General features: G+C 41.6%; 1 protein-coding gene across 15 annotated transcripts in view; it reads right to left on the bottom strand.

The window, feature by feature from the left end:
- The window catches only part of kazna (kazrin, periplakin interacting protein a), a 238,267-nt gene that overhangs the window by 41,293 nt on the left and 169,959 nt on the right, over positions 1 to 27,015 (bottom strand). The window contains exon 1 of one of the 15 annotated variants that reach the window (XM_074642576.1): positions 16,058 to 16,351. The exons of 12 other annotated variants lie outside the window; for them this stretch is intronic. In XM_074642576.1, coding sequence (XP_074498677.1) covers positions 16,058 to 16,088 — 31 coding nt within the window. In that variant the 5' untranslated portion in view covers positions 16,089 to 16,351. Of the gene's footprint in view, positions 1 to 16,057; positions 16,352 to 27,015 lie in introns of those variants that run through there. 2 more of the 15 variants (XM_074642570.1, XM_074642571.1) reach the window with 2 other exon arrangements.

Below are 27,015 nucleotides of genomic sequence, written 5' to 3'. Positions count from 1 at the left end.
GTGAGTGCACCCGATATGTGTGTAAGAACCCCTTATTGCACAGTAACACTGTGAGGGCAAACTACTGCAGTACAGTAGGTTCAAGTTGAATCAGGATGACAGATTTGTTTTGGGCACTTCAGGGCAGTGGAAACATGTTGTGAAGATATCACCGACATTTAAGTTGATATTGCGTACTTGTTGGCAAACAGTTGCTTATATACACATCTATTATGGGGCGACATTGTCATTCATTTGGAGTCGTGTTTCTGGGCATCTGAAATATGCAAGCGTAATATTCACTCTCTTTTTAGCTCTGTTTTTGGTCTCTACCAACTCCTGAGGGAAACACCTGGCTCTGTGTGTTCACCAGCTCGTCACTAACTGTGTCTTTCTGTCATTTGGTGCTGAGCAGGTAGTGTAGTGTTTCTTTTTTAGATTTGGTTTTGCTGAATACAGCGGCGTGCTGCGACCAAAGACAAAACAGTAACTAACAGTAGCTAAACAATTAACTAACAGTGGCTAAACAGTTAGCTGAAACTCAGTGTAAAGCTCCGTAACGCCGGGTTCATATACTGGACTCGGAAGCGCAGCGCTATGTCAAATGTCGTGAGGGAATTGAAACTCCTGGAGAACAGCAGGGCGAGAGGGGAGGAAAGTCAAAAGTGGGGAATGCATATTTTATCTTTTATCAGTATCAGATAATTTATATCATATAAAATATATCACTTATATCGTTGATAGTAAATAATAAGTGTCTTTTCTTGCCAGAGTCGCTCACGGCACGTTGAGAAAATATACCAGACGGCGGAAATATTGTTTAAGATTGCGACGCAGTGCGTCCTGCGTGAACAGCCCGATTGGTTTTCATGGGCGCCGAAAGGACGCGGGCAGCGCTTTCTCTGAAAATTGGTGTGATCCAGTGTGAACCCATCCTAAGCTGCAGATCTGGGTGAAAGGTTCATCACTACGAAACAAAATAAAGCTATCTACAATAAAATGAAGCAGATACATCATGATAAGACAAAGAAACAATTGATAAAGAGAAGAAATACAACAACTAGACAAGAGACAACTAACGCTCGTTACTGTAAGTACAATAAAACCTTTGGGAGCAAAAAGTCAATACTTTATCAATAAACCTGTTCAGCATGCATAAAGATGTAGAAAAGCTATTTTTCAATCTGCTCTGTCCGCAGTCCCTCATCCACAGCGGCCATGTTTTACACAACCACGGCATGCTAGCTCGGCGAATTGTTACAAAATAAGATAAACAAAAGCTGTCTGTATGTAGTCTAACTGTTTAGCTTAGTTTGCCACGTATCTTAAAATTGGAGATATTACTGAGTTTATATAGTGACTTTGCTGTTGTAAACATTTCTGTTGCTGCTCTAGAAACAACATTTAGTTCAAATTAGGGCTGTCAAAGTTAACGTAATAATAACGTGTTAACGCAAATTTATTTTAACTCCACTAATTTCATTAACGCAATCAATCTTTCAGAGGTTGTAGCAGGCTCAGTTTTAAGATAGAGCAATGATACGGGCATCATATGAAACTAGAAAACCTAAGGAATCCGTTGGTACCAACCATGTCTACTAGCGCTAAATTTTGGCGAGGAAAAACTGATCCAGTGTGAACCCAGAGTAAGCTGCAGATTTGGGTGAAAGGTTCATCACTACGAGGAAAATAAAACTATTTACAAAACAATGAAGCAGATACATCATGATAAGACAAAGAAACAATTAATAAAAAGAGAAGAAAAACATCAATAAAGGTCTTTTGGTATGGCAGCATTCACTCACACGCTGTTCCCGATACTGTACCCAGAAATACACGACATTGTGAACAGGGAGTTTCTTTAAATAGTACAGGCTTAATGTGTTTCTCTGACTGAAGTCTTATGCAATTGTAAAGTGCCACAGGGATTAAACTGAGGCTAATGACGACTGATCTTTGTCTCTGACTCGATTGGCGAAGAAATATGTGCATTCATTGACCCTCCCTCCGTCTCTGCCTCCCTTCCGTTCCAATTCCCTAAACGGGATCGCCTCTGGTTATTATGATTCATCGAAACAGTAAATAAAATCTCCATACGCCGGCTGACTGATGTAAATGACAGTTTAAATGTGTGCATTTGCATAATGGCGGCCTCGCATCAGCTGACGTGCAGTTGGTACCAGTGAATTATGAATCTGATCAGTGTCATTTCCTATTTGTATGATCTAAGCAAAATGGCTGAAACTGTCTCCCTAAATAATCCCGCAGCCTTTTGTGCAACAGCTTCGGTATGTTACAAGCGAGTCGTAAAACTGTTCCAAAATGCCAGCACTTCTCCAGGGAGCCCAAATCTGTCATCTCCTGGATTTAATGGGGCAAAATAGAGATTTAACAATGGAGGAGAAAACTTCCCTTTTTTTAAAAACAGTACGAAGGCTTCTTCTTATTATGTGTGAACACTTTTAAGACTCTAACATTTTAGCATTTGTCTTTAAATCAGTTATTTTTCTGGGTCCACAAACACTATTAAGACATTGTAATGAGTACATCTCATCCCATAGCAACACATTACAGCCTCTCTCTGTCTCCATGTCACTCTCAGTGTTTCCCACAGACTCTGTCATCCTGCACTGTAAAAAAAACATTTTCTTTTACATTTTTTTTCAAGAAATTTTACATTTTTTGTCTGTATTTCAAAATGACAGAAAAAAAAGTAAAAATTACATGTTTCATTTGTGATTTATATGTAAATGGTCTTAGATTTACAGTATTTTTTGTAATCACAATCGTAATTATCTGTATTTAAGCTTTCCATGATCATTTTTAAAGATAATTATTCTGTTTTTTAGATGTTTATGACTCTATTTTAACAATTAATTTATGTTAGAAGAAAAGGATTTCATGGAATTCTAAAAATATTTCTTGTAAAAATACAGATTTTTTAATAAAACTTCTTAGAGTTAATGTAAATTTGGGCTTTTGCAATGTAAAATGACATGTTTCATTTGTGATTTATATGTAAATGGTCTTAGATTTACGGTGTATGACTATTCTAACAATAAATATATGTTAAAAGTAAAATATTTCTTGTAATATTACAGTAATAAAGGCTAATTATATAAAGATAATTACTGTTGTTGTTTTTTTACAGTTTATTTATGTTAATTAACAGACAGTATTTTTCCGTTTTTTAACATAAATTTTCTGGCGCCCCTGCTGCCGGAGAATTTCCGTTATTTTACACTTTTTTTTTACAGTGTGTGCTGTTCTTCCCTCTTCTCTCAGTTCCTCCTATCCAACTGCTACAAAAACAGCAGGACTCAGAAACCAAAGTTGCAAAAGGTCCAGCAGTCTGTCAGAGAGTCCAGTGGCCACGAGGCAGCTGAAATTGGACTTGGCTGGAACGGCATTGGAGGTCGAAAATTGATAGGGAATGGCAGTAAGTGTCTGGAGGGGGGGAAATATTTTAGATTGGTTCTCCCTCTTCAGAGTGAGTAGGAGGGAAAGACGGGGTGGGGTTCAATTTTTGCCTGTTACTGGAGACAAAATCAATTAACGGGCCTATTGTTCCCCCAGAATCCTCATTCAGCGGGCTTGCAGAGTGAGGACATACAGCACAGGCTCACAGTATAGAGCAGATGATGGCTGATAAGATATAATGGGTGCACATATACTGTATGCAAGGCTTCTTAATAAGGATGGGTACCGAAACCTGGACAACTACGCTCGTTACTGTAAGTGCAATTAGATATGTTAATAATTAACTGTTTAACCAACATTAAGAATGATCGGTTAAACGGTTAAAAGAAAGAGAGTCTGAGCCGGCGTTGCAGGATACAGGAAGTTGGCTCGAGTCTTGAGGAGTTGTAGCATTTATTCACCGACAAATAAACTGTACACACACTGCTACAGCTACGTTCACAGCTAGAACGCTACCGACAAACCCACACTCACCGCCGCCACACACACGGTCTGTCGGACACTCGCTAAAGTTACGCCTGGCAGACACACAGCTGACAACCGGACGGGTATCGATAAAATCCAATCGATACCCGTCCCTTCTTCTTAACAATGTATAAATAATAGAGCATGCACATTAACTTTGATATTTATTTCACATAATAACTATGTGATTTAGATACATTATGTGTACGTACTACTACTTCAATTACTGCAATATAATATCCCATTTGACAAAAACAACACATCACGAGACGGCACATCAAGTCCAGCTACATAATTGACTCCTTCAAACATACATCCTCATGAAGGATGTTATATTTAATGACAGGACGATGCCGTAAAGACGTGCAGCACTAACTCGGCTCCGGCATCATCTCTCCAGCACAGATGAATGAGTCTATGTACAGTTAAACCTTACCCACAGTCTGAATGCAGAGCATGTTGTACCTCAGTTGTTCAGGACAAAAGAACAACCCTAATCAGGAATGTGTTGAATAAAAAGGGAATGAAAGAGCAGTCGGGGTCAAGAATTTGAGCAGCAAGTGCTTTCATGACGGGAGGCGGCGGCCCACATCTTCTTATTTGTTTTGGAGTTGGCAACTCAGCCGCTTGAATAATTACATTCAAAACAGATTCTCTCTAAAAACCCATTCAGAGATGCCACGCTGGGTTAAAAGCTTAACCCTTCTCAGCACTCCTTTGAATATACTTCAGAATGAATAAATAAATGATTTGAGAACACTCATGTAACGGAGGCCTTGAAAAAGCAATTGAGAAAAACAAAATTCTGGTGATCCATTTTCAAAGTCTGATCTAAACTGTTTCCTCTCCTGTGTTTGGGACTTAAGGTCCTGACTAGGGATGTCACGAGAACCGGTACTTCGGTACCAAGTCGATGCCAAAATTCTAAAAACGTGTCGGTACTCGTTTTCTACAGTTCCGATGGTACCGTACGAAGCCTGCAGGGTCCTAAATTAACACCCACCAAGCGCCAAATGCGGCTGCGAGATCCAGAGATGCAGAGATCCGTTATGTTTGAGAAGAGGATTCACTCGTGGGGGAAAAAACTGAACTGAACAAACTGAACTTCTATCTTTTGTTGCTTATTGCTAAATCTCTGGAAAGTGGTGGTGGTTCATTTCCGGTGAAAGTTATTGGGACTTGCATTTGATTATCTTACACTTAACTCCCCAGATCCACTTTGTTTCAACCAATCAAACAGCATCCAATCAAGTTTCAGGAGAAAACCATGAAGCACTGACGTTACGTTACTGAGCTCCAGTTGGATCCAGTAACTCTGCTGTTAAAATCACGTTACATTTGGAGAAGGGCGCATATGGCCTGCTTAGAACTCGAGACCTGAGTTGGGATTTGAGTCACAGACTTGACACTTACTTGTGATTTGCAAAACAATGACTTGGTCCCACCTCTGGTAGCCTTTACCCGGTGAAATGTCACCATGTCGTTGAATTTAAACTACTGCTTGCAATCTGAGGATATATATAGACACATGTACACATTACATGGGAGTTATTGTGTTTTTTTTTTTTTTTTACCGTGGTATCGAATTTGGTATCGAGAATTGTGGAAATTCACTGGTATTGGTATCGACTACTAGATTTCTGGTATCGTGACATCCCTAGCCCTGACACACCAAGCTGACGGTCGGCCCAAACTTTTAACCCCACCTGTTTCGTAGATGAAAAAAATAATTATGAAACTTAGAAAGATTATCCTGGCAAAACCCTTTTTCACCTGTTTTAAGTCATAAACACAAAACTATTAAGATCAGACTAGAAAATCGATGACGCCCAATGTCGACCGACCTTCCGATTGGTTGTCTACCCCTGATCCACAGCCGCCCGTTACAGTCAGTATTTTGACTCTCTATTCTCCCTGTTGCCTGTAGATTCTTTGTAGCAGAGCAAAGAGCAACCGAGCCAGCACTGTACCAGCTAGACTCTTATAAAATCCATGAGAATCAGCAGTGTTATTCAGTAGGAAACTACATGCAAGAGAGCCTCCAGGCTAATGCACCCCCTCCGACACGGTTCCATTTCCCCTGTAATGATCACATCCCAGGAAGCACATGAATTTCACGGATTTATCCACAATCTACAATGTGAGAAAATTGACCCAGAGAAGTACGGAGTCCTGTTATAGATGCCTTTATAGAAACACATTATATTTCAAGAGCATCAACTTTTAATCTGATGAATTATTCAATTTTCTTTCTTATTTAAACTCAGCAGAAATACTCTGAATGGTGAGACATTTTCATTCATGTGAAACATTCTCCTATATATATACACAAACACTCAGATGTGTGCACACCCACACACACATTACTGAACGCACGATGGGGTACTGATTAATGTTTGCCCTTTGCAGGCATGTATGCAAACTGCAGCCATTATCTGACCTTTACTTCCTAAGGGAGTCTGTTGGTGTCCTCAGGAAAGAAGAAAAACTCACTGGAGTTTGGTTTACTTAAAAGGGACTATATGTGAAAAACATCATGTTTCCTCTGTGTCCTCCGGTGCTCCTAACGGCATCTGCTAGATTTCACAGACCGGAGGAAAACAAGCAGTAAGAGCTGATCTGAGGTCTGCTGTCCAGCTGCCGTCTATGAGAGCCGGCTGTCAATCACTCGCGAACTCCGACCAAACGGCCAAACTAGGCAGCGCTGATCAAATATGAATCAATATTCTGTTACGTTAATGCCTATTTCTCTCCTCAGATGTTCTCAGAAACATCTTGTAGTGTAAGGTTTAGCTGTAAAATGAGAAAGGTTGTGACCCAGCAGCCATGTTGAGATCTGTTGAGGAAATACCAAGCACCGCCCATCAGCCGGAGCACAGCCAATAGGAACGCTCTCTCTCTCTCTCTCAATGAAATGCCCTGTGATTGGCCAAAGTCTCCCGTCACAGGCTGTTCTAAAGCCTGAAAACAGAGCCATGAGGAGGAGCAGAAGTCTAGTTATCTCTCAGAACACTTGAATTACAATATGCTGAAAGGTTATTATGGGATTTTTGCCCAATGATGCCAAAAATAGGCTGCCTACTGCAGGTTTAATGTACTATAATCCACAGTAATGTACTGCAATGCCAACATTATAGCAGCAATTATTAAATTATTGGCCAACTATTCTGATAATTGATTAGTCGGTTTGAGTAATTTTTAAGAATAAGAGTCTAAATTCTCTGATTCCAGCTTCTTAAATGTGAATATTTTCTAGTTTATTTACTCCTCTATGACAGTAAACTGAATATCTTTGAGTTGTGGACAAAACAAGACATTTGAGGACGTCATCTCGGGCTTTGGGAAACACATATTTTTCATTTTCTGACATTTTATAGACCAAACCACTAATCGATTAATTGAGAAAATCAACGAACATAATCATTAGTTGCGGTCCTAGCTGATATTTTCAAATCAATCAGCACTAAAGACTGCATTATCACACTACTGTGACACTTGCAAAGATAAATGAAGACTCACTGTGATGAATTACGCAAGTTTCAAGGATTTGCTCATTGATGTTCATATCACCTGGATTGATGTCCTCCAAAAAACTGTATAGAATTCATATGAAAACGGTCATAATGAGCATTACACAACATGCAAATACTACGGTTCTTTTAATTTGACTGCCTGTGATTTGATCTATTTAATATTATTCCAGTGTTAAACACAGAATGGGAATGATCGTGGGCAGCGATGGTGAAATGCATCACGTTCACACGCAGGTCCTCGAGAACATGAAAGCACACATGAGCACACTTCCACATCTAGATCCTGCACACGTCATTCAGGGCAGATTGCCAAAATATATTTCATAGAGTCTTTCATCTCGAATGAGATACAGGAGTCATTAATAAAAGTCAGAGAGTGTGTCTGTCTCTCTGTGTCTCGCACGCACACTCATCTTTATGGACCGCTGATAGCAAATTCATCAGTGGCTCCTGACGGTGGTGACGCCTGAGCTCTGACTGATGAAGGCAGCCTGCAGTGTCTGCTCTGTCTGGGAGTGCTTTGCTCTGGATTAGCTAGTCAATTCTCATGAGCAGAACAATCTCCCCGCGTCGCCCGAGGAGATGACAGGGTCACGCCTGATGAATACGAGGGAAAAAAGGAAAAAACACATCTTGCCTTGGGGCACTCCATCACAGAAATCAGACTCTAATATTCTGTATTAACGGAGACAGTGATGAAGAGATATTGGTATTCAGGATAACACATACGGGGATTGATTGCTATTTATTGATGAGCGCAGCAGTGTGAAGGCAAGCCTCGAGTCCCCTTGGTCTTTAGTCTCATATAAACTCATGATTGCTCTGAAGTTGGGAGGATTTTAATGAGGAGACGATGAAGATGTCGATGAAGCTTTTAACATGCCAGCGAAGGTATGGGATAGGGCTGTCAATCAATTCAAATAGTTAACCGCGATTAATCGCAAATTAATCACACATTTTTTATCTGTTCAAAATGTACCTTCAAGGGAGATTTGTCAGGTATTTAATACTCTTATCAACATGTATCATGTATGCATCGATATATATATATTAAGTATAACTGAATGTTGCATCTAGAGCAGCAACAGTAGTGTTTACAACAGCAAAGTCACTATATCTCACTGGAAACAAATCTACAAGTATACATATATATATATATATATAATATATAAGAGAGCTGTGTTTGCATGTTTGTCGTTCTGAGAACAGGAATACAAGTTGTGGCCAGTGTGGCTGATACCATCCACAGACACACGAGAGGGATTAAAGACAACGGACGCAGATCGTGGTGGAATGCGTCTGAGATTACTGTCTATCTTTCTCTCTGATCAGTTTTTCGCTCTCTGTCGAGCTCTGATCTAACCCCACTCTTGCACAAGTTCAGCCCCCATTACTCCAAGGACCTGAAGCATGAAATAGGCTTGCCAGCATGTGGATGTCAGATTCTGTGATGTTCAAGCGTGGACCACTTGATGGACACCGGCTGACTAGAAGGGAGGGAGTCGAGCAGCGAGTGACATCGTCATTTAAATACATTTTGATGTGAATTAACGGTGACGGCTTCGATTTCTGTGGAACTCAGGTTGTAGTTTGTAGAGTGAAAATATCAAGTCAAGAAAAATATCTTTGCTGGTTCCAGATTTGCAGCTTTTCTCTGTTTTTATATGATTCATTGAATATTTAGTTTTGGACCCCACGTCAGACCAAACAAACAATTCAAAGATATAACCTTTCGGTCGTGGAAATTCTTCGGGTCATTTTCTTACATTAAACAGGCTAAATGATCCCATACTGGGGCTGTCCAAGTTAACGCAATAACGCAAATTAGTTTTAGTGCCACTGATTTTTCTTTAACGCAATCGATCTTCCAGAGGTTGTACCGGAGGTTAAATAACGCTCCAAACTTGTGCTAAATTTTGGCAACAAAAAACTGGCATGACCATTTTCAAAGGGGTCCCTTGACCTCTGACCTCCAGATATGTGAATGTAAATGGGTTCTGACACACTGACACACTGACAGCTGTTGTTGCCTGTTGGGCTGCAGTTTGCCATGTTATGATTTGAGCATATTTAGTATAGATTTGCATTTTATTTTACTTCAAAAAGTCTAATTTTTCTTTGGTGGACTGTGCATGACAGATTTACGACCATCTTCATCTTCGGTGTCCTTTTACAGAGTCATATAAGCAGCCCTCTCTCTCATTTTCACAGCCTGTACTTGTGCAGAATTGACAGTAATCCGTCAAAACAATGCGTGTGTTTTTAAGTCCGTCTCCCATCTATGACGTGAAAACCACAGACAGTGAGATTACCGTCGCACTGCGGGCTGCAGATGGACAGATATACTGGACAGCATTTCAAATTTCTTCGTCATGGAGATTAGCAGCAGAGTTTCCATGAAACTGGAAGAGGTGCAGCTCAGGTCAAGAGGGACGGACGGTTGAATGGAAGATAAGATAGCTGGTGGGTACAATGATGGATGCATGGAGCCATTAATATACAACTAGGGGAGTCGGAGACTGCGATTGAACCAAAATGGAAGCCCCTTCCACGGCAGTGATAATGAAGATGCAGGCCGGCAACTATCCTCCTTGGTGATCTTCTTATTAGCTCCATGCAATTTATCATCCTCCAGTATTTTGTATTAGTAGGCATTCAGGTGGCAAATAAATACACACAGAGACAATTCCAGGAGATTGTAATTGCAGCAACTATTTGCCTATTTTGGGGGATAACTAATTATTGCTGTCTGAGTTGGAGCGCTAATGAATCGGTGCTTTGCGAAGGTTTCCTCCTCCAGATAGAAGCTTTTCTTTCTGGACAGCTTACACCAAAACATGATGAGAATTTTAATTGGTTGCATCAGGCCAGGCATTAATTGCTGCTGGTTATGCTTGATGAGCTGTGCTGGTAAGAACACGTCATTCATTCAACCATGATGTGAAAAAGCAGCTATATGTGAATACACAAACCATCAACATTTAGCTTGTTGTGTAACATCCATATTCCCTTCCTTTTCATAGTGGTTCCATTTTTATTGTTACACGTTGTTAACATAGAGCTATTATGTTTTTCTCATTTTCTCCGGGTGTTGCTATTAAGCATATTGCAAACAAATAAACAGTTATTTTCAGAGAACAGTCTCGCTGTGCATGAGTGGGAGTCAAGTATATAACAGAGCAACAACTTCTGATGCAAGAGGAACAACAAACAAGCTCTGTTTGGGATAAAAACATCTTTAAATGTGAGTATGACCAGGGCATTACGCCAATCGCTGCACTGAAAACGTATTCAAATTCAACTGATTTATCTTATAAAGGGGGTGAACAGATTAGCTGAGACAGGCAGCGAAGAGGTGCTTGGATGTGTGACAAAGCAGAGGCCTGTACTACGAAGCAGGATTTGCGGTTAGAGAGGTAACTTCAGGTTTTTCCGTCCTACGACGTCGGTTCACTTCTTATTGGGGTCGATCGCCATGGTAACTGATGCTGAACAGCTAACCTGCTCCAGATCGCCATGGTAACTGATGCTGAACAGCTAACCTACTCCAGATCACCATGGTAACTGATGCTGAACAGCTAACCTGCTCCGGAGCAGGTTATGTTCCAGATAAGAGATCAACTCGTATAAAAGCACTGCCTACTGACCAATCAGAGCTCAGTGAGCAGATCGTATGATAATATTACTCAAACAGAAAGAAGTTTAAGTCAGAATCAGACTAAAAACAACCCAGTGTAAACTGATAAATGCAGAAAAGACAGCTGGTTTAATGCTGTGGGTGTTTACTGCTTTGAATTATGTTTTTATATTTATTTTTTTACTTGCTCTCAAGTCCGTTCTGGAGACGGGGACGCAGCTGAAAGAAGGCTGAAATGGCCATACACACCACACTATTGTTAAGGGGAATAATAAAGTGTAATCCATTCATCCATTACACTTCTTAAAGCTATTTATACATCACTGCCCAATCTAGACGACTACATGTGACTTTTGAGTAATTAATAAGTCTGTTAATTTACGCATTCACACATCGGCAATTTTTTTCCTTTGCCAGCTGTCCTTCCTGCATTTTGCAGCTTCAACTGTGTCAATTTTAGCCTGGATTAAAGCATCAGTAGGCGAGATTCCAGCAAATATGATTAAAAAAAAGTGATTTTTATAAAACGGTCGCAATCTCGCTACACAGTAGTGCATGAAACAGGTAACCTGAAAAAAATCATGTGCCTCTGTGTTCTCCGGTGCTCCTAACGGCATCTGCAAGATTTCACACCGGAGGAAAACAAGCAGTAAGAGCTGATCTGAGGTCTGCTGTCCAGCTGCCGTCTATGAGAGCCGGCTGTCAATCACTCGCCAACTCCGACCAAACGGTCAAACTAGGCAGCGCTGATCAAATATGAATCAATATTCTGTTATGTTAATGTCTATTTCTCGCCTCGCTCTCTCAATGAAATGACCTGTGATTGGCCAAAGTCTCCCGTCACAGGCTAGATGTTTTAAAGCCTGAAAACAGAGCCATGAGGAGGAGCAGAAGTCTAGTTTTCTCTCAGAACACTTGAATTACAATATGCTGAAAGGTTATTATGGAATTTTTGCTCAATGATGCCAAAAATATATACTGCCTACTGCCACTTTAAGTGTTTAACTTCTTCGTGTTTGTATAATATAGTTCGCTCTTCTTTTGTAAAATGTGCCGCTCTGCCTGTCTGTCTGCAAGTCACTAGACTTGTCCATGTCTGTGATTGGTCATGTGAACGCGCTCATAACCAGACAGAGAAACCCTGGGTTGACTTACCGAGTTGATAACCACCATCGTAGGACTGCTTAGCGGGATCTCGTTTGTTTGGGTTAGTGAAGCCAGATAACGAGAAGATGACCTGGGTATGTTGAACTGGCTTCATAGTACAGGCCCCAGGGCATTATACCAATCGCTGCACTGAAAACGTATTCAAATTGAACTGATTCATCTTATTAGGGTGGTGAACAGATTAGCTGAGACAGGTAGCTAAGAGGTGTTTGGATATGCGTGACAAAGCAGGTGTGTATGCATGTGCATGTTTGTGTGCATATAGTTGAGAAATGACCTTTGCTGCTGAAGGCTAACAGTGCTGTTATTTATAGTCTGGGCCAAATGGGAGGGCAGACACCGTGTCACCATGGATACTACATCAAACTGTGGATGAGTCCACACACACGCACACACAGAGTTGGCCTACCTGTATGAGGTGGCTCCAACCACGGTGACTAAACCCTGCACTCCTTCAAAATCAACACAACAAACATACCTTCTGTTGCCAGAAATAAATACTGCCACCTAGAAAAGTCAAACCAAGGTGACGATGATGATTTGGCAGACAAATCAAGAGTACGGAGGTGGCCGAAACAATCCCGGTTGGCCCTCCTGAGATTCTCAATGAGATTCTGGGGCTGAAATATGTAACTGATGGTTTACGGAGTTACATTTGTTCCCGGTTTGGGAAATGAGCAGCGCCGTCCGCTGACAGCTCCACTAAATAAGGCTGCAAGACTGAAAAGTCTGTCACTGCAAATGTGAGTTACCTTTTTCCAGTGACTTACAGAGAACAAGTTCTGTCATCCATCCATGTATATTTGATGAGCTGGAGGAGGAATGGACAGTGTCTGAAAACAGCAGCCAACAGTGGGATGCATCCAATTTGTAATAGTGATAAGAAGTAAGGAGCCGGATTAATGTGAGATTTGGCTTTAGAGTAAATGTGATTAGACGCCGAGGTGTTCAAACAGAGACAGATAGACATAATAAAGGCTCCAATCAGCCCGTCCTCATTGTAAATTACTCCATGCTCTGAGAAAGCATTTGAAAATCTGACTGAGCATGCCTCGCGATTATTACAGTTGCTTTACCATTATCCCTGACTTCATTCTGACAGGCAGCTGATTATCTTTTAACTCGTTCTAAATTGTCTTCCATGTCTGCCACAACGAGATGAAACTAGGTAGCACCCGAGGGAGAAGTTTGCTGCATTCACCTGCAGCACAGTCAGTGAAAGAAGGCAATTACAGAGCTGGGACCAAAACTCAGCTGCTCATGCAATTATGTTGTCAAACGGAGCCTGCTGGAAGCCATAGACTGCATATAAGAAGTGGACGTTGTCACCGTGACGTCGACCGTTGGTTTGATGACCGCTGTTTTGAGGACAGCCTCGAGTTCGGCATTTTGGCCATTGCCATCTTGGAGTGCTGCAGGGATGACGCATTTTTGTAGGCCAACCAGGAAGTTAGCATCGACCTGGTTCCCTCGACAAAAAGCCAATGGGATTGTTCCATTGAGTTTTTGGATTATTGCAGAAAATAAACTCTGCGGCAAACACACATTTATGATACTTACACGTTTTGTTCAGTAAGATAATCTCCATACACGAACACCGCTTTTATGATATTTGAAGTGTGAATTCAATTGCCAGAAGTAAAAAGCTAACGTTAGGCTATAAACAAACTACACAACGGTCGCATGAAGTATACACAACGAGGCTGTGAAGGAGGACGAGTCGGCGTGATGACGTTTAGTCGTCTCATTTAGCCGCTTGTGATAAACCGCCTTTTTAAGACACGTAAAAGCTTCAAAATTCACAAGTTGGATATTTACTGACGTATTTTATATTGTAGCACAAAACATTAAAATCTCTTCAGCTTGTGTTAAAACCACAGACCTTATTTCAGGCATCTAACTAAAAATCCATTGACTTCTAGACGAGGGAACAGGAAATGCTAAAATACTAACTCATTTCCAGGTTTGAGGATTCATTCCTGCAGCGCTCTATAAGGCTGGGTGATGTGGAGAAAATCAAGTATCACAATATTTTTACCAAATACCTCAATATCGATGTTGCAACGATACTGTAGGGTTGACTAATGGTGCTTTTACAAAATATTTACACTATGAGATTTTTGATAAATAATAACATACCAATACAATACAACCAGAGGAGTCGCCCCCTGCTGGCTGTTAGAGAGACTGCAGGTTTAAGGCACTTCAGCATTGGCTTCACTTTTCAGACCCCGGAGGTTGTCACATACACACATTATGAATCCATGTGTTGATTGATATATATGCACACACAGAAGGTGTTAATCCACAGTTTTAAGGCCTCTCTGACATCACATCACTCATCTGGAAACACTATTTTCTCTCTGAGTGACAGCCGTGAGACATAACAGAGCAACGTAATAAGAAATGATTTGGGGTGTCGTTGCCGGACTGGCAGGCCTGGCAGAGCGGAGGAACTGATGTTTGATGTGAATCTAACACAGAGAAGATCAAAAGCGGAACATTTCTCCGTTATTCTGCTTGGAAGACATCAACAACGGCAGGTATGATTATATACGTAATCTGCTGCTATGGTAACAAGCAATAACGACGGCACGACTAATTTCAGTTTGCAAAGACAGACCGCAAATTACCTAAGCGCTAATCACAGAGGCTGTCGCAGAACTGTGAGACGGAAAGGTGAGGCAACTGAGCACAATTGCAAATACATAACCACACCTGGGATAGTAAGGGTTCGGCAGAGACAGCCATCCATAGCCTGCAGGTGTTTGTTTTGCTCTGAAAGCGCTAATTGTGTCACAACCACACCTCGGGGTTAAGCCTGGCGGATTTACATGACGTGCTTGAAAAACATATAACAGTTTACCATTTCTGGGTTCAGGCAGAAAACACAGAGTTTTATCTGTCTCATGTGAACCTTTACCTCTGTGTGTTTGGACTATTTTTAGTCCAGGGTTCAAGGGCAGGTGAAGCACCAGTAAACAGATAAAATGCAGGTATTTGGAGGCAAAACAGCAGCGCAGTTGTTCTCACCATCCTAACACTTCTCAGCTGTTGTAATTTAATGCTTTTCAGTTAAAAACAGTCTGAAACCAGTTTGGCTGACGCAGCAAAAAACAATCCTGTGTGAATGTAAAACGTGCATTCAGGCTAAAAGCTGCAGCCAACAGCCCCACACCACAGTGTTTACAATAGAAACAGAACACAATGCCTTCTTTACATGACCATGAAAACTCTGTTGTTCGGAGACAAGACTGTGACTAAGACTGTGATCTACCGACAGCCAGCAAAACTCCCTCACCACCAGAACAAATACTAGACTGCACTGTGACACCTCTGTCCCAAAAACGAGCTCAGAAAAGTGTGAATCACGGACATATTTAGTAAATCTTTTGATAGGTCAAAGGTCAGATCCTTACATTAACAGCCGCATGTCTTTACATCTCTACCAGCTCATTCGTTGCATGTCAGTCGGGGAAAGAGTCTCAGCTCAAACTAAAAAATCAATGAATGGTGGAGTTTCTACTCAACAACTCATGTGAGGTCACTCAGTGCAGGTTAAAGTCTCCTAACGGCTCAGCACAGTAACAGGTGATCCACTATCAGACGGGACTCCCGCCAACACGTGAACATGTCACGTTCTTTAAGCTAAAAGCCGACGTACAGTATCTCCCCTCCTGGGATCTTTAGTCCAGAGAGTCATTGAATAAGACACCTTTGCCTCGTCACTGTTTGAAAGTGCAGGACTGAAACTCATCTAATAACGCAGCTGCACTTGTCTTCTCCACTCACTCACCAGACTTTCCCTGCTCCCCGTCTGACTTCATCCCCTCCTCCTCCGAGAGGAGTATTCCAGAGGATTCCAGGATCTGTCAGGTGTGTGCTGGAGACTTTCAGGAAAGACGCAAAGACAAACTCCCAAAAAAAAATCTCAATTCTCAAGCCGTTCTCACTCAAACTACGACCATTTAAAAAAAAAATCCCCACTAAAATCAGGCTCAGTTGACACCAGGAAATACATCCAGGAGCTGCCGCTGTGTCTGTGAGTGTACCTGTTCAAGGCGACTCCCACGGCTTCAATGATACAGTACACTGGGCCCCTCCCCCCCAACTCTAATGTTTACTAGGTAAGGAGGAGGAGCTCAGCGGGGCTGTCACTATGAGGTTCCCACATCACTCAAACACATTCACACACACACCGCTGAAGGGAGGAGCCCGGCCTCGGTGTGAGCTTGCAGGCAGGTGAGTGTCGATGTGTGTGTAGTCGAACACCGGCAGGCAGCGGAGCAACAGGTCTGCCAGCTGTTGACTGGCCTGAGGGCCCCAGTAACATAATACCTTTAAAACAACACCTACGGTATCATGAACACCTTGAGCGCCATTAAAATGACCACCGCAGTGGGAAACGTGATGTTTGATCTTATTTTTGTCTGCATTTATGATCAGTCAGTAAATAACTAGGCCTTGAAGAAACCCACAGTCAGGGAGTCATAAAGAGGAAAGTAAGCCAAACAATAATGGGTGGATTTAGAACTACAACCGAGGGATACACACAGGATATTCACTGGATTAAAACAGAGCTCACTTTTAAATTGTAATAAAGTGAATATGTTGACATTGCTTTGCAAAAGTTATCTTTCAAAGCTTTTTACATTTTAGTTTAATTACATCCTTTTTAATTTCTCTAGTTGGCATGGAAGGTAAGCAAACAGACGTGCACTATTAGTGCAGTGCATAGACTGGATGTAAAGATGGACGGCTTGACAGCTCCCTAAAAGTGAAGCCAAAACCTCTGGATCGCCCCCTGGTGGCTGGCTGCAGTAAAGGTCATAAATCCCGCCTCCATGTTAGTGGGTCGGGCATGGGCCAAACGTTTTTGATAAGAAATTGGATTGGATTTAATTTTAAGTTGTTTGATGCTATAAAAGGGGGTGACAAGGGGGTGATTATAAATGTAGTTATAGAGATATTATGGTTGGTTGTTGTGTCTTTCTAACCAAACAGCTACCGTGTTGCTAACGTAGCAGCTAGGTGGCTAACAAGCTAACAAGCTAACAAGCTGCGGCCCGTGCTCAGCTCGTGATTGGCTCAGGTGTGTGCGTGGGCGGGACCTGCACAGTCTCTGGCTCCAAATGACGTTAAAATCTCAGGACAGCAACCCTCGTATCCGGGATATTTTTGGGATATTCTGGCTTCACTTCAGTACAGTGGAAGGAAGTGGAGATGCGTCATACATCTACATCTACATCTACACATGTATACAGTTTATGGTGCAGACACAGGTGCACAATGTTTGCTCACACAACCTCTGTATGCTTGTTTTATTGAACTCCCCCAGCAGTGACACGTAGTCGGAGGCAGGCAAGGTGAATGAGGGATGGATGATGTGCGAGTAGTCGTACAGAAGAAGCCGTGATTTTCAACAAAGGTGATAAGCATTAATTAAGTTTATTAATCTGCCTGCAAGGACAAAGATAAAACCTCTTAAATTAAGCAGAATGATGAGTCAGACCATAACTGTAATCCCTACAAGTACATCCAGGACAGAATTAGTCATAAAAGAGCAAAACAATATTATATAAAAGACTCATCAAACACTGATTGAATTGTACCTTGAAGTTATTTTCCCTTTCATGCTTGTAATAAGCAGCGTTCTCTTGCAGAGCCTTTGTGTGCCAACATGAATATTATCAGCGAATAATATTATTTTAAATAATTCCTATTTTATCAGGTGAGGTGCCATTCAAACGGAACAATTCATTATCTTAAAAAACAAAAACTCCCACCTCACACTTCCGTATGTGAATTCTTGTATATTCAGTATGTGGGCCACGCAGCCGGTGAGCTGCTGTAGAAATAAAGAGAGTAACAGGAGCTTCCTCTGGCCTCCTGGTGGCCCGAGTGCTGAGTCCAGATTCTCTCAAGCTCTATTAATCAACGAGGCCACTTGAGACTCAACCTGACACAGATATTCATTTAGAACCTGCCTCTAGAGCAGTGTGGCAAAACAATGCAGGTTGTGAATGTAAATGATGCATCTGTTAGATCATATTAGATCATACAGAGCGTCCTGAACTCACCACTGACCAGAAAAGCAAACTTCATAGAGTTTTTATTGTTTTATATATAGCTGTTAGGGGTGGAGCAATATTGTACGGATACACATATTATATTAACTATAAAGCTCTTAATAACGCCCAGACGCTATTCTGTCTTTCAGACGTTGTAGCGGGCTCAGTCTTAAAGCTGCAGTGGGTAGAATTGGAGCAAATATGATTAAAAAATACTGTTTAGCTGTAAAATGAGAAAGTTTGTGACCCAACTGATGTTGAGATCAGTTGAGGAAATACCAAGTACCGCCCACCAGCCGGAGCACACGTTCTCATTTTACAGCTTAACAGTACACAACAAGATGTTTCTGAAAACATTTGAGGAGATAAATAGTCATTACAGTAACAGAATATTGATTCATATTTGATCAGTGCTGCCTAGTTTGACCGGAGTTGAATTACAATATGTTGAAAGATTATTATGGAATTTTTACCCCATGATGCCCGATTCTTACATTCTCCAGCTGTAAAAATCTGTAGCCTATACACCAATGTTTTTTTTTCTATCATTTCAAGTCAACCAAAATGTGCGTCAACTACGGCCTGGTGCCTTATCCTCTGAATTACACGAACCTCAATCGCTCAATAGGTTAGCTATGGATTCTAAATCCCCAAAAAGAAAAGTCTCGGAGGAAAATAGAGATTTTAATAGAGCGTGGACAGATTTGAAAACAAAAAAAGTAATATAAAACACACTGGATTTGCTGAAAAGCCAGCAGCAGCTTCTTACTAAATGTCCTGAGATGTTTCTTCAATGGCCTGCCTCTCATTTACCCTTGGGTCCTCTGCATTAGACTTAACAGGCTGTGTTTCCTTCATCACAATGCTCTAATGTTTTGCGGCTCCAGACGGATTTTTTTGTTGATTTTTTCAACGCTAAATAACGCTCAAAGGTTACGCTAAATTTTGGGGTCAGGAAAAACTGACATGACCTCAAGATATGTGAATGGAAAATCGGAGATGAACAGAGTGAAAACTGTTTCTTATTAGATAAAACAGATGTTGACAAACTACATTATTTGCAGTTGAAAAAAGGTAATAAATCACAACGTATCGCAATATTTGCACAAAACTCAGCATATCGCAAAATGTTTAAAATCGTATCATGACTTAAATATCGTGCTAATATCGTATCGTGGGGCCTCTGGTGATTCCCACTGCCATTAGCTATCACAAGGCCATGAGCACACATCACAAAAGTGTCAGTCAGTAGCTCGGCCAGAATCCTTGATTGGGTTTTCTAGCAGAGCTGATAATCATTCAGTGTGCCACCCCTCTCTCTGAGACAATAAAGCAGCTAAAGAAAACAATCTCTTAATGTGTATTGTGTCCATGCATAATGGACAAAGTGAGGGAAATTGAATACCGCCTACTCAAAGGGCTGTTTGTGGCCCGTGCACGCCTGCAGCTCAACTGATTAAAAGATGAAGGTAACAACGAGCTCCAGATGATGACAGCATGATGCTTTGTGTTGAGAACATGTGTGTGCATGTGAATATGATTTCACCTCATGATAACACCTAAAGGATGCTCAGCAGCATAGCAGGAAGAGAGCTGCTCAGCTGTTTTGTACAATTGGAATCCAGTCATTGATTTTTGTTGGACCTTATTTTCCTCTTACAGTCACAAGGCCTGTCCATGAAATTGTTAACACATTTTAATGCCAGTGAAGAGGAAGGCTGCAGTGGTTATATTGGCTATAAAGAACACCGTGTGCCTCTGCCTGCTGTAGCAACGCTTGGCTTAAGATTACAATTCCAACACAACGAGAGTTGACTCAGCAATTCCCCCCGTTCTGGAGAAACTCAGAAAGAGAATCAGAGAAAAATATAATAGTGCCATTTATCATGTGAAGCTGTGGGTTGTAGTTATTTAAAGAATCGTGGTGGTTTAAATTGTCTGCTGGAGTGCACGAGAAATGATTGCAGGGCAGTCCCCTAAATGCTGGATGCTTGGAAGAAGGTCGTTTTATGACAAAGGGGGTTTCACCAACTGAAACAAGGTCATGCTAGCAAGACACCGCCATGATTATCATCGTGGGCTACCAACTGTGCAAGAGTGAAAAGGCTTGCATATTTAAAGTGGCAGTAGGCGGCATATTTTTGGCATCATTGGGCAACAATTCCATAATAACCTTTCAGCATATTGTAATTCAAGTGTTCTGATAGAAAACTAGACTTCTGCACCTCCTCATGGCTCTGTTTTGACCAATCACAGGTCATTTCAGAGAGAGAGAGCGTTCCTATTGGCTGTTCTCCAGCTGGTGGGCAGTGCTTGGTATTTCCATGACAGTTCTCAACATGGTCACAAACGTTCTCATTTTACAGCTAAACAGTACACTACCAGATGTTTCTGAAAACATTTTACACGAGAAAAAGGCATTACAGTAACAGAATATTGATTCATATTTGATCAGCGCTGCCTAGTTTGACCGTTTGATCGGAGTTCGCAAGTGATTGACAGCTGCTCATAGACGGCAGACTCCAGATCAGCTCTCATTGGTTGTTTTCCTCCAGTCTGTGAAATCCTGTAAATGCCGTTAGGAGCACCGGAGGCAAGCCCCCAGGAAGAGCGCCGGTCGTCGATGCAAACTGTCGTAGTGGCCAAACGGTGGTACTGCAACTTCCGTGTCAGTCAGGTGATGCATTGGGCCCAAAAATACTTTTTCCCATAGACTTACATTGGGAAAGAGACATCTGTAACTCAGCGGATCATTTTTTTTTAAGGTGAATCAACTTCCCAGTACGAACACACACGAGCCCTTATTTAAAAAATTAAGTTTATAAAGTTGTAAAACGCACTAATAGCTGAATCTAGAGTTATTTCCCTTCCTCCGTTCATGTGAGTGAGACCCAGACCGAGGCTGGAGCGCAAGCTGTGACGACAGCGTAACGTTGGGACCCCGTGACCGAGTCATGTGACTGAGCGGACGCTACTCCGCCAATCATCTCGGACGCTACTCCGCCAAGATCCGGGTACTTTTCCAGACAGAAGTCGAGCCATTTAGGCCACTGAGCAACTCTCATAGGAATGAACGGAGCCCCGCCTCCAACGCTGTATCCAGTTCTCTTTATACATCCATGACCGGAGGACACTGGAGGACACATAGGCACATGATTGTACTCATGCACTACTGTCAGGATCTAGTGACCGTGTTATAAAAAATACCTTATTTAATCATATTTGCTCCATTTCTACACACTGCAGCTTTAACAAATACAGTCACCTAAAAGCAATGTACATGCACCACATTAACAGAAATATCTCTGCTTGCTCAGTAGATGGCAGTCGGCATATTAATGATGCTCCTCTTGTTCCAGACCTGTTGGGACAGCGAGAGTGTAAGGTAACTAGGAAGTGGTCCAGCTGCGGCTCCGGCTCAGACACTTATGAAGATGAAGTGCTAATCAGCGGGTCTGTTGGGTTTCCTAATTAAAAGAATGTACTTGGCAAGTGCTGGGTATTTACACTACATTAAGACAGCATCAAAGGACACTACAGGGATGCATGGCTGGGAATGCATGATGATAGCGTAAAAAAGAAGGTTTAGGTGAAGTTGCTGACGCATGACAACATCACACACACATGTTTGTAAGTCGTGGGATGCCTGGCGGAGTTGAGCCGAGAGCACTATCCCTTAAATGAAAATCAATGGAAGCAGACAATCTCTCTCTCTGCAGTCAGTTTACACAATAGCTCAAAGGAAAGCAGCAGCACCTCACGCTGCCAAGAAGACGTCAACCTTTCATTGCTCATGTAAGAGAGGGATGAGAGTAAAGCAGAGACAATGAGAGAAAGAATTGACATTAATTAAATTTATGTGTGTGTGCATGGATGGTCAACTTCTTTTTTTAGCTCTTTTCTATGTGAACAATGTGGTGTCCATCTTTTTAATGCCCGTCTTCAGAGCTGCCTAACTGCCCTTTTGTTACCATGCACGTGTTAATGGACACCCTCTCTTCATAAATTTCCTGTTTTCCCCACTACCATGATTTCTTTTCCAACAACGCAGCTTGAAAACCTTGAAACAACCTCTGTAAAAAAACAGCCAACGAGTCACAAAGTGTGAACTAGTAGAGAAAAGAAAACAGCCAGTGAACTGTGAATATGACAGAGTAGAAAAGAAGAATGGTCCGAACACGAGTTTATTATTACCGCCACCAGAAAAAAGAAATGAAAGGGAAATGTTGCGGTCATGTCGTGGTAATGGCAGTCCAAAGTCAGTGAAAAACACTGTGAAGTGTAAATCATGTCTGGATCACATACAGCTGTTGTAAATGCTTGAATTTTCCAGCACGTTGCACTTGTAGCCACAAGCCAAAGTGTTCAGCTATTAAAGGCAAAAGGCACTTTTCTGCTCTATATGATTCAGTGTTGATTTGCATTTTAACACAGAGGTATCGTCATCGTTTACAACACAAATAACAAGGCAAAAGTGAGCATGGCTCACACACCCCCGCTCAATGCTTGACCCCTATTAAAGTAGGGCCAAAGGTTTTGCCCTTTTGGAACTAATGGCATTAATGGGCATTAACTAATTAACTAATGGGCACCCAGGACTTCTAACCCTCAAAAGGCGCAACTAGACCACACTTTCAACCATCACACCAGATTTGAAGTTCCTAAGTTAAATAGTTTCCGAGTTCTGCTCCGGAAACGAAAGTGTGACACGCGAACTGACGGACAGACGGACAGACGGAACGCTATATCCCCTCGACAACGTTGTCGCGGGGGTATAAAAACAACAAAGGGGTCACATTGGTGTGGATGTTGATGGAAAGTAACTAATGCATTCATTCATGTATAAGTATAGATTTCACATACTTGTACTTTAAGAGATCACTTCCATGTGATGCTGCTTTACTGTATACTCTACTACCGACGGAGATGATGTACTTTTTACTAGAGATTCTCCGATCTGACAGATCCGATACCAGCAGCGTCTCATTAATAAGCTGTATGCCATCATTCTTTTATGTGTAAGGCAACATCAGACTTTACTAACTTTCCTAACTTTGTAAAACAAAATGTAATAAATAAATACATAGATATAAATATACCGAATTATTAAAATAATAAATTGTACACTAACAACTTGGTAAAAATCTTCAAAATTACCTTTTTTAATGCAGCAACAAATTGGTTAAAAACTGCAACAGGAATTAAAATGTCAGTATATAATATATATAGTATATAAACATAGAATTTAATTTAATCGATCCCCGATCCAGCTATTTGAGTCAGTATCGGTGCATTCCCACTATTTACTGCACTACATCTATTTCAGATATTAGTACACACGTTACTTTGCTATAGTTATAAACACATTTATACAATATATTGTTAAATATAATCAAAAAATATGATCCCAACAGAATATAAAGCAGTTCAACTGAGATCCAAAAACAACTTAACTGCTGTTCACGTCAGTATCAATTAAAGAACAGGGCCAAGTACTTTTACTTTTGAAACTTTATGTACACGCAGCTGACAACTTGAATGACAACTTTGACTCCGCACGGCTCCGGACTGGAGGATGGGTACTACACTTCTGCAACAGCGCCGGCATACAGTAATACTCTGGAAAGAGAATGCAGTTTTGCCATTCAGGTTCCAAGGCATTCTACCTGGAACGTGCACTTGCACATATTTGATTGACCAATGCAGTGTGTTGTCAGATGAGGTTGCTGCAAAAGTAGACCCATGTTTTTTGCAGGACAACCGCAGTTTTTTTTTAGCCGTCTGTGCAGGGACCCCCTCTGTGCTAAAGTGGTCGTCTCACTGAAATGACTGAGGTGTGTTTGGAATGCTGTTTTGTCGCAGTGCTGTTTTGTCGATCTGACCACGGCGTTAGAAAACTACAGAGTCAGTCTGTTACTGCACTTTTCTAAGTTATGACATGTCAGCGCATACTTTACCTAAGCTGTTTCACCCGTGGATAACTGCAGCGCTATAACAAGGAATGTTGAGATTTGTTATGACCTTCAAGAGGATGTCACATAACCTCCTTCACACACCCCCCCCACACACACCTTTTTACTCCTTTACCTCAGGCAATGCACATACATGTGGAGGGTTGGTCAACGTTAAAACGTCAACTTGAAGTCTTGAAGTTGTTTGAAATGAGACCGAAGGATGTGCAACCTTATATTGTTGATCTACTGCGAGTCTAAAAAGCATCGGCCTTTCTCCACTTCATCTTCTGCACTTGAACTCGTTTGCTTACTCGTCTGGATTTTCCTACCAATTCTTCTCTACTACATCACCACCACTACTACTGTGCATCCTATATTTATACCTCAGACCAATCTTCGACTCCATCCAGCTATGTTATTGGCCTCTCTGTTCTCCCACCTTCCAACCCTCATGTTCCGTAATCAGTGGAAAGGAACCGGCAGCCACCAGGTGCCACTCAGCTCTCTTCCAGATCTGGCACCTCCGACAGCCACCGTCCCTCTCCACTGTCGCCTCCGCTGCCAATTCACTGCTGCCAGACGCCAGCTCAGATTAGCTGCCCGTGGGCCTTTTTAACAGCCATTTGAAGGGCAGGCAGAAGGTATTACAACCGGTGACCGGTTGTACCAGTTGGCTGTCCGCCTCACGTCAGACTCCAAGGTGGAATTCAGAAATAGAAAACATACAGTACCTCTAGTAGCACCTTGGCGCAGCGCTGCACCTGGGTGTAAATACAAAATCTAACGAGGTGGAAGTGAAAATTGGAAGAGTTTCTTAAACTGCAAAATAACATGCGGAAATCACAACTAATAATGTGACAGAGAATATAGAGAAGTGTTTCCTCCAGACGAGTGTTGTATTTTGGGAAATGCTGAACTGTTCCTTTTAAGTCAATGTTTAATAAACCAGGTACACTCTAAGTGGTTTCAAAGTTAACACAGCTTTAATACTTTTGAATGCATAGCAGGCACACTCACAAGATATTAAGTACATTTTAAGAAACATAACACAAACATATAGATTTTAATTTACTTTTGTACTTATTTGACATCTCTTGTGTGCTTCATTTGGTGTGACTTGGTGATACTATCAGCAGCGGACTGAAGGTCACTGCTGTTTCCGGTCCATTTACTAGAGAAATAGCGATGTGCCAGCGACAGGAATTTCAGACAGTTTGAGACCTGGTAATTTGGGATGCATTGATAGTACACATCACACACATTCAGCTTTGAAGTGGGCACATTGCTTAGCAACCGTCACTGGAATAAAATCAATGCAGACGGCGTAGTGTGCTGGACTGACCTGTGCTTCGACTTTTTCTCTTCTTCTGCGTTGGCATGAAGGTTGCTTTAGTATACTGTATAAAAAGAGCTGTGATTGATTGATTGAAGAGCACAGCTCCAGATCTAAATTTAGACAACAATGTAGTATGTGGCAGAGTTAAATGTGACACTTTGATGAAAATGTATTTATATACAGTACACTTCTGCTGTGCAACCTGCCTCTGAATGCATTATAAGGCTAAAAGAGAGAAGAAGTAAACAGCGGGATCATTTGGAAAAGGCTCAGAGGAGAGAGGCTAATAGAACTTTGTGTCTCTGGGATTTAGTCTGATGTTCTAGTGCAACCAAGTGTTGCACACTCACATGCAACCGCACACCACTTCTGGGAACAAGTAATGTTTCCTTTGATGACTGCTCAAAATGAAGTCTTAAATTTAGACCCCTTGAAATTTCCACTGTTTGACTTTATGACCTCTGAGTCCCTCTCGTCAGCAGCCTACTTTAATGAAGCGATTAGAAACTGACGGAGACGGCAGATAATCAGACTGCTGGTCTGCTCCCTTTGTCAATTTCAACCTCTCAGTGGTCTTCAATGGAAAGGCCAGAGGACGGAGGCACACAGGAAACCCCTCTATCTACTGTATGAACGCTGCAGCACAATTTTTGAGATTTAATGAGATCACATCAGGATCTGAAAACGCAGGTCAGGCCATCCGCCAATTTGGCAGGCAGGGAAAACGCTGATATGGGAATAGAGAACTGGTTCCTGTTGAGAACTGGTTCCTAGTTGTCCCAGTCCTTGGAATCGCATACCTCCATGACTATCAATTCCAGTTACAGTTACGCATGCACAATAACGCAACGGCATACACACGCTTTATCATGTTTCAGTTTCTTTGAGACCGGAGCCACGGCGGAGAGAAACGCTCAGAAGCGTGGCGCTACTACTACTAAACCTGAGGGTGCATCCTATTCTTTCCCTGATAACGCAACACTGTGAACAGAAAATCCGTGTTGAAACACATTGTGGTGCGTTCAAGCTCTGTTCATTAAAAATGATCATTTTGAGTAAATGAGTAAATTTTAACTTTATCATGATGTGTTCAAATGTAATCTCGTAAAATTATGTTTTTGGCGAGAAACTTGAATAAATCCAGATGTTTGAAGGAGATGTTTTCACAGTTATATAAAATAGATATTAGAGAGAGAAGAAGATGACCTGTTTAACTTCCTAACACTAGCTCTAAGCAGCTTATAAGTAAGGGATAATGTACAGCGAGCCGGTCATTGTTGTGAAAGAATCCCCGACAGGGCGATGCTCTACCCCGACGCGCCCTGAAAGAATCGTCCTGAAGGGGTTTATTTCACAAAAATGACCCGCTAGCTGTACATTATCCCGCTTATTA

The sequence above is a fragment of the Sebastes fasciatus genome, chromosome 8 (genome assembly GCF_043250625.1).
Source record: "Sebastes fasciatus isolate fSebFas1 chromosome 8, fSebFas1.pri, whole genome shotgun sequence".
NCBI lineage: Eukaryota > Metazoa > Chordata > Actinopteri > Perciformes > Sebastidae > Sebastes > Sebastes fasciatus.
Note: the sequence above shows the minus strand (reverse complement) of the source record. Positions and strands in the feature narration are given on the sequence as shown.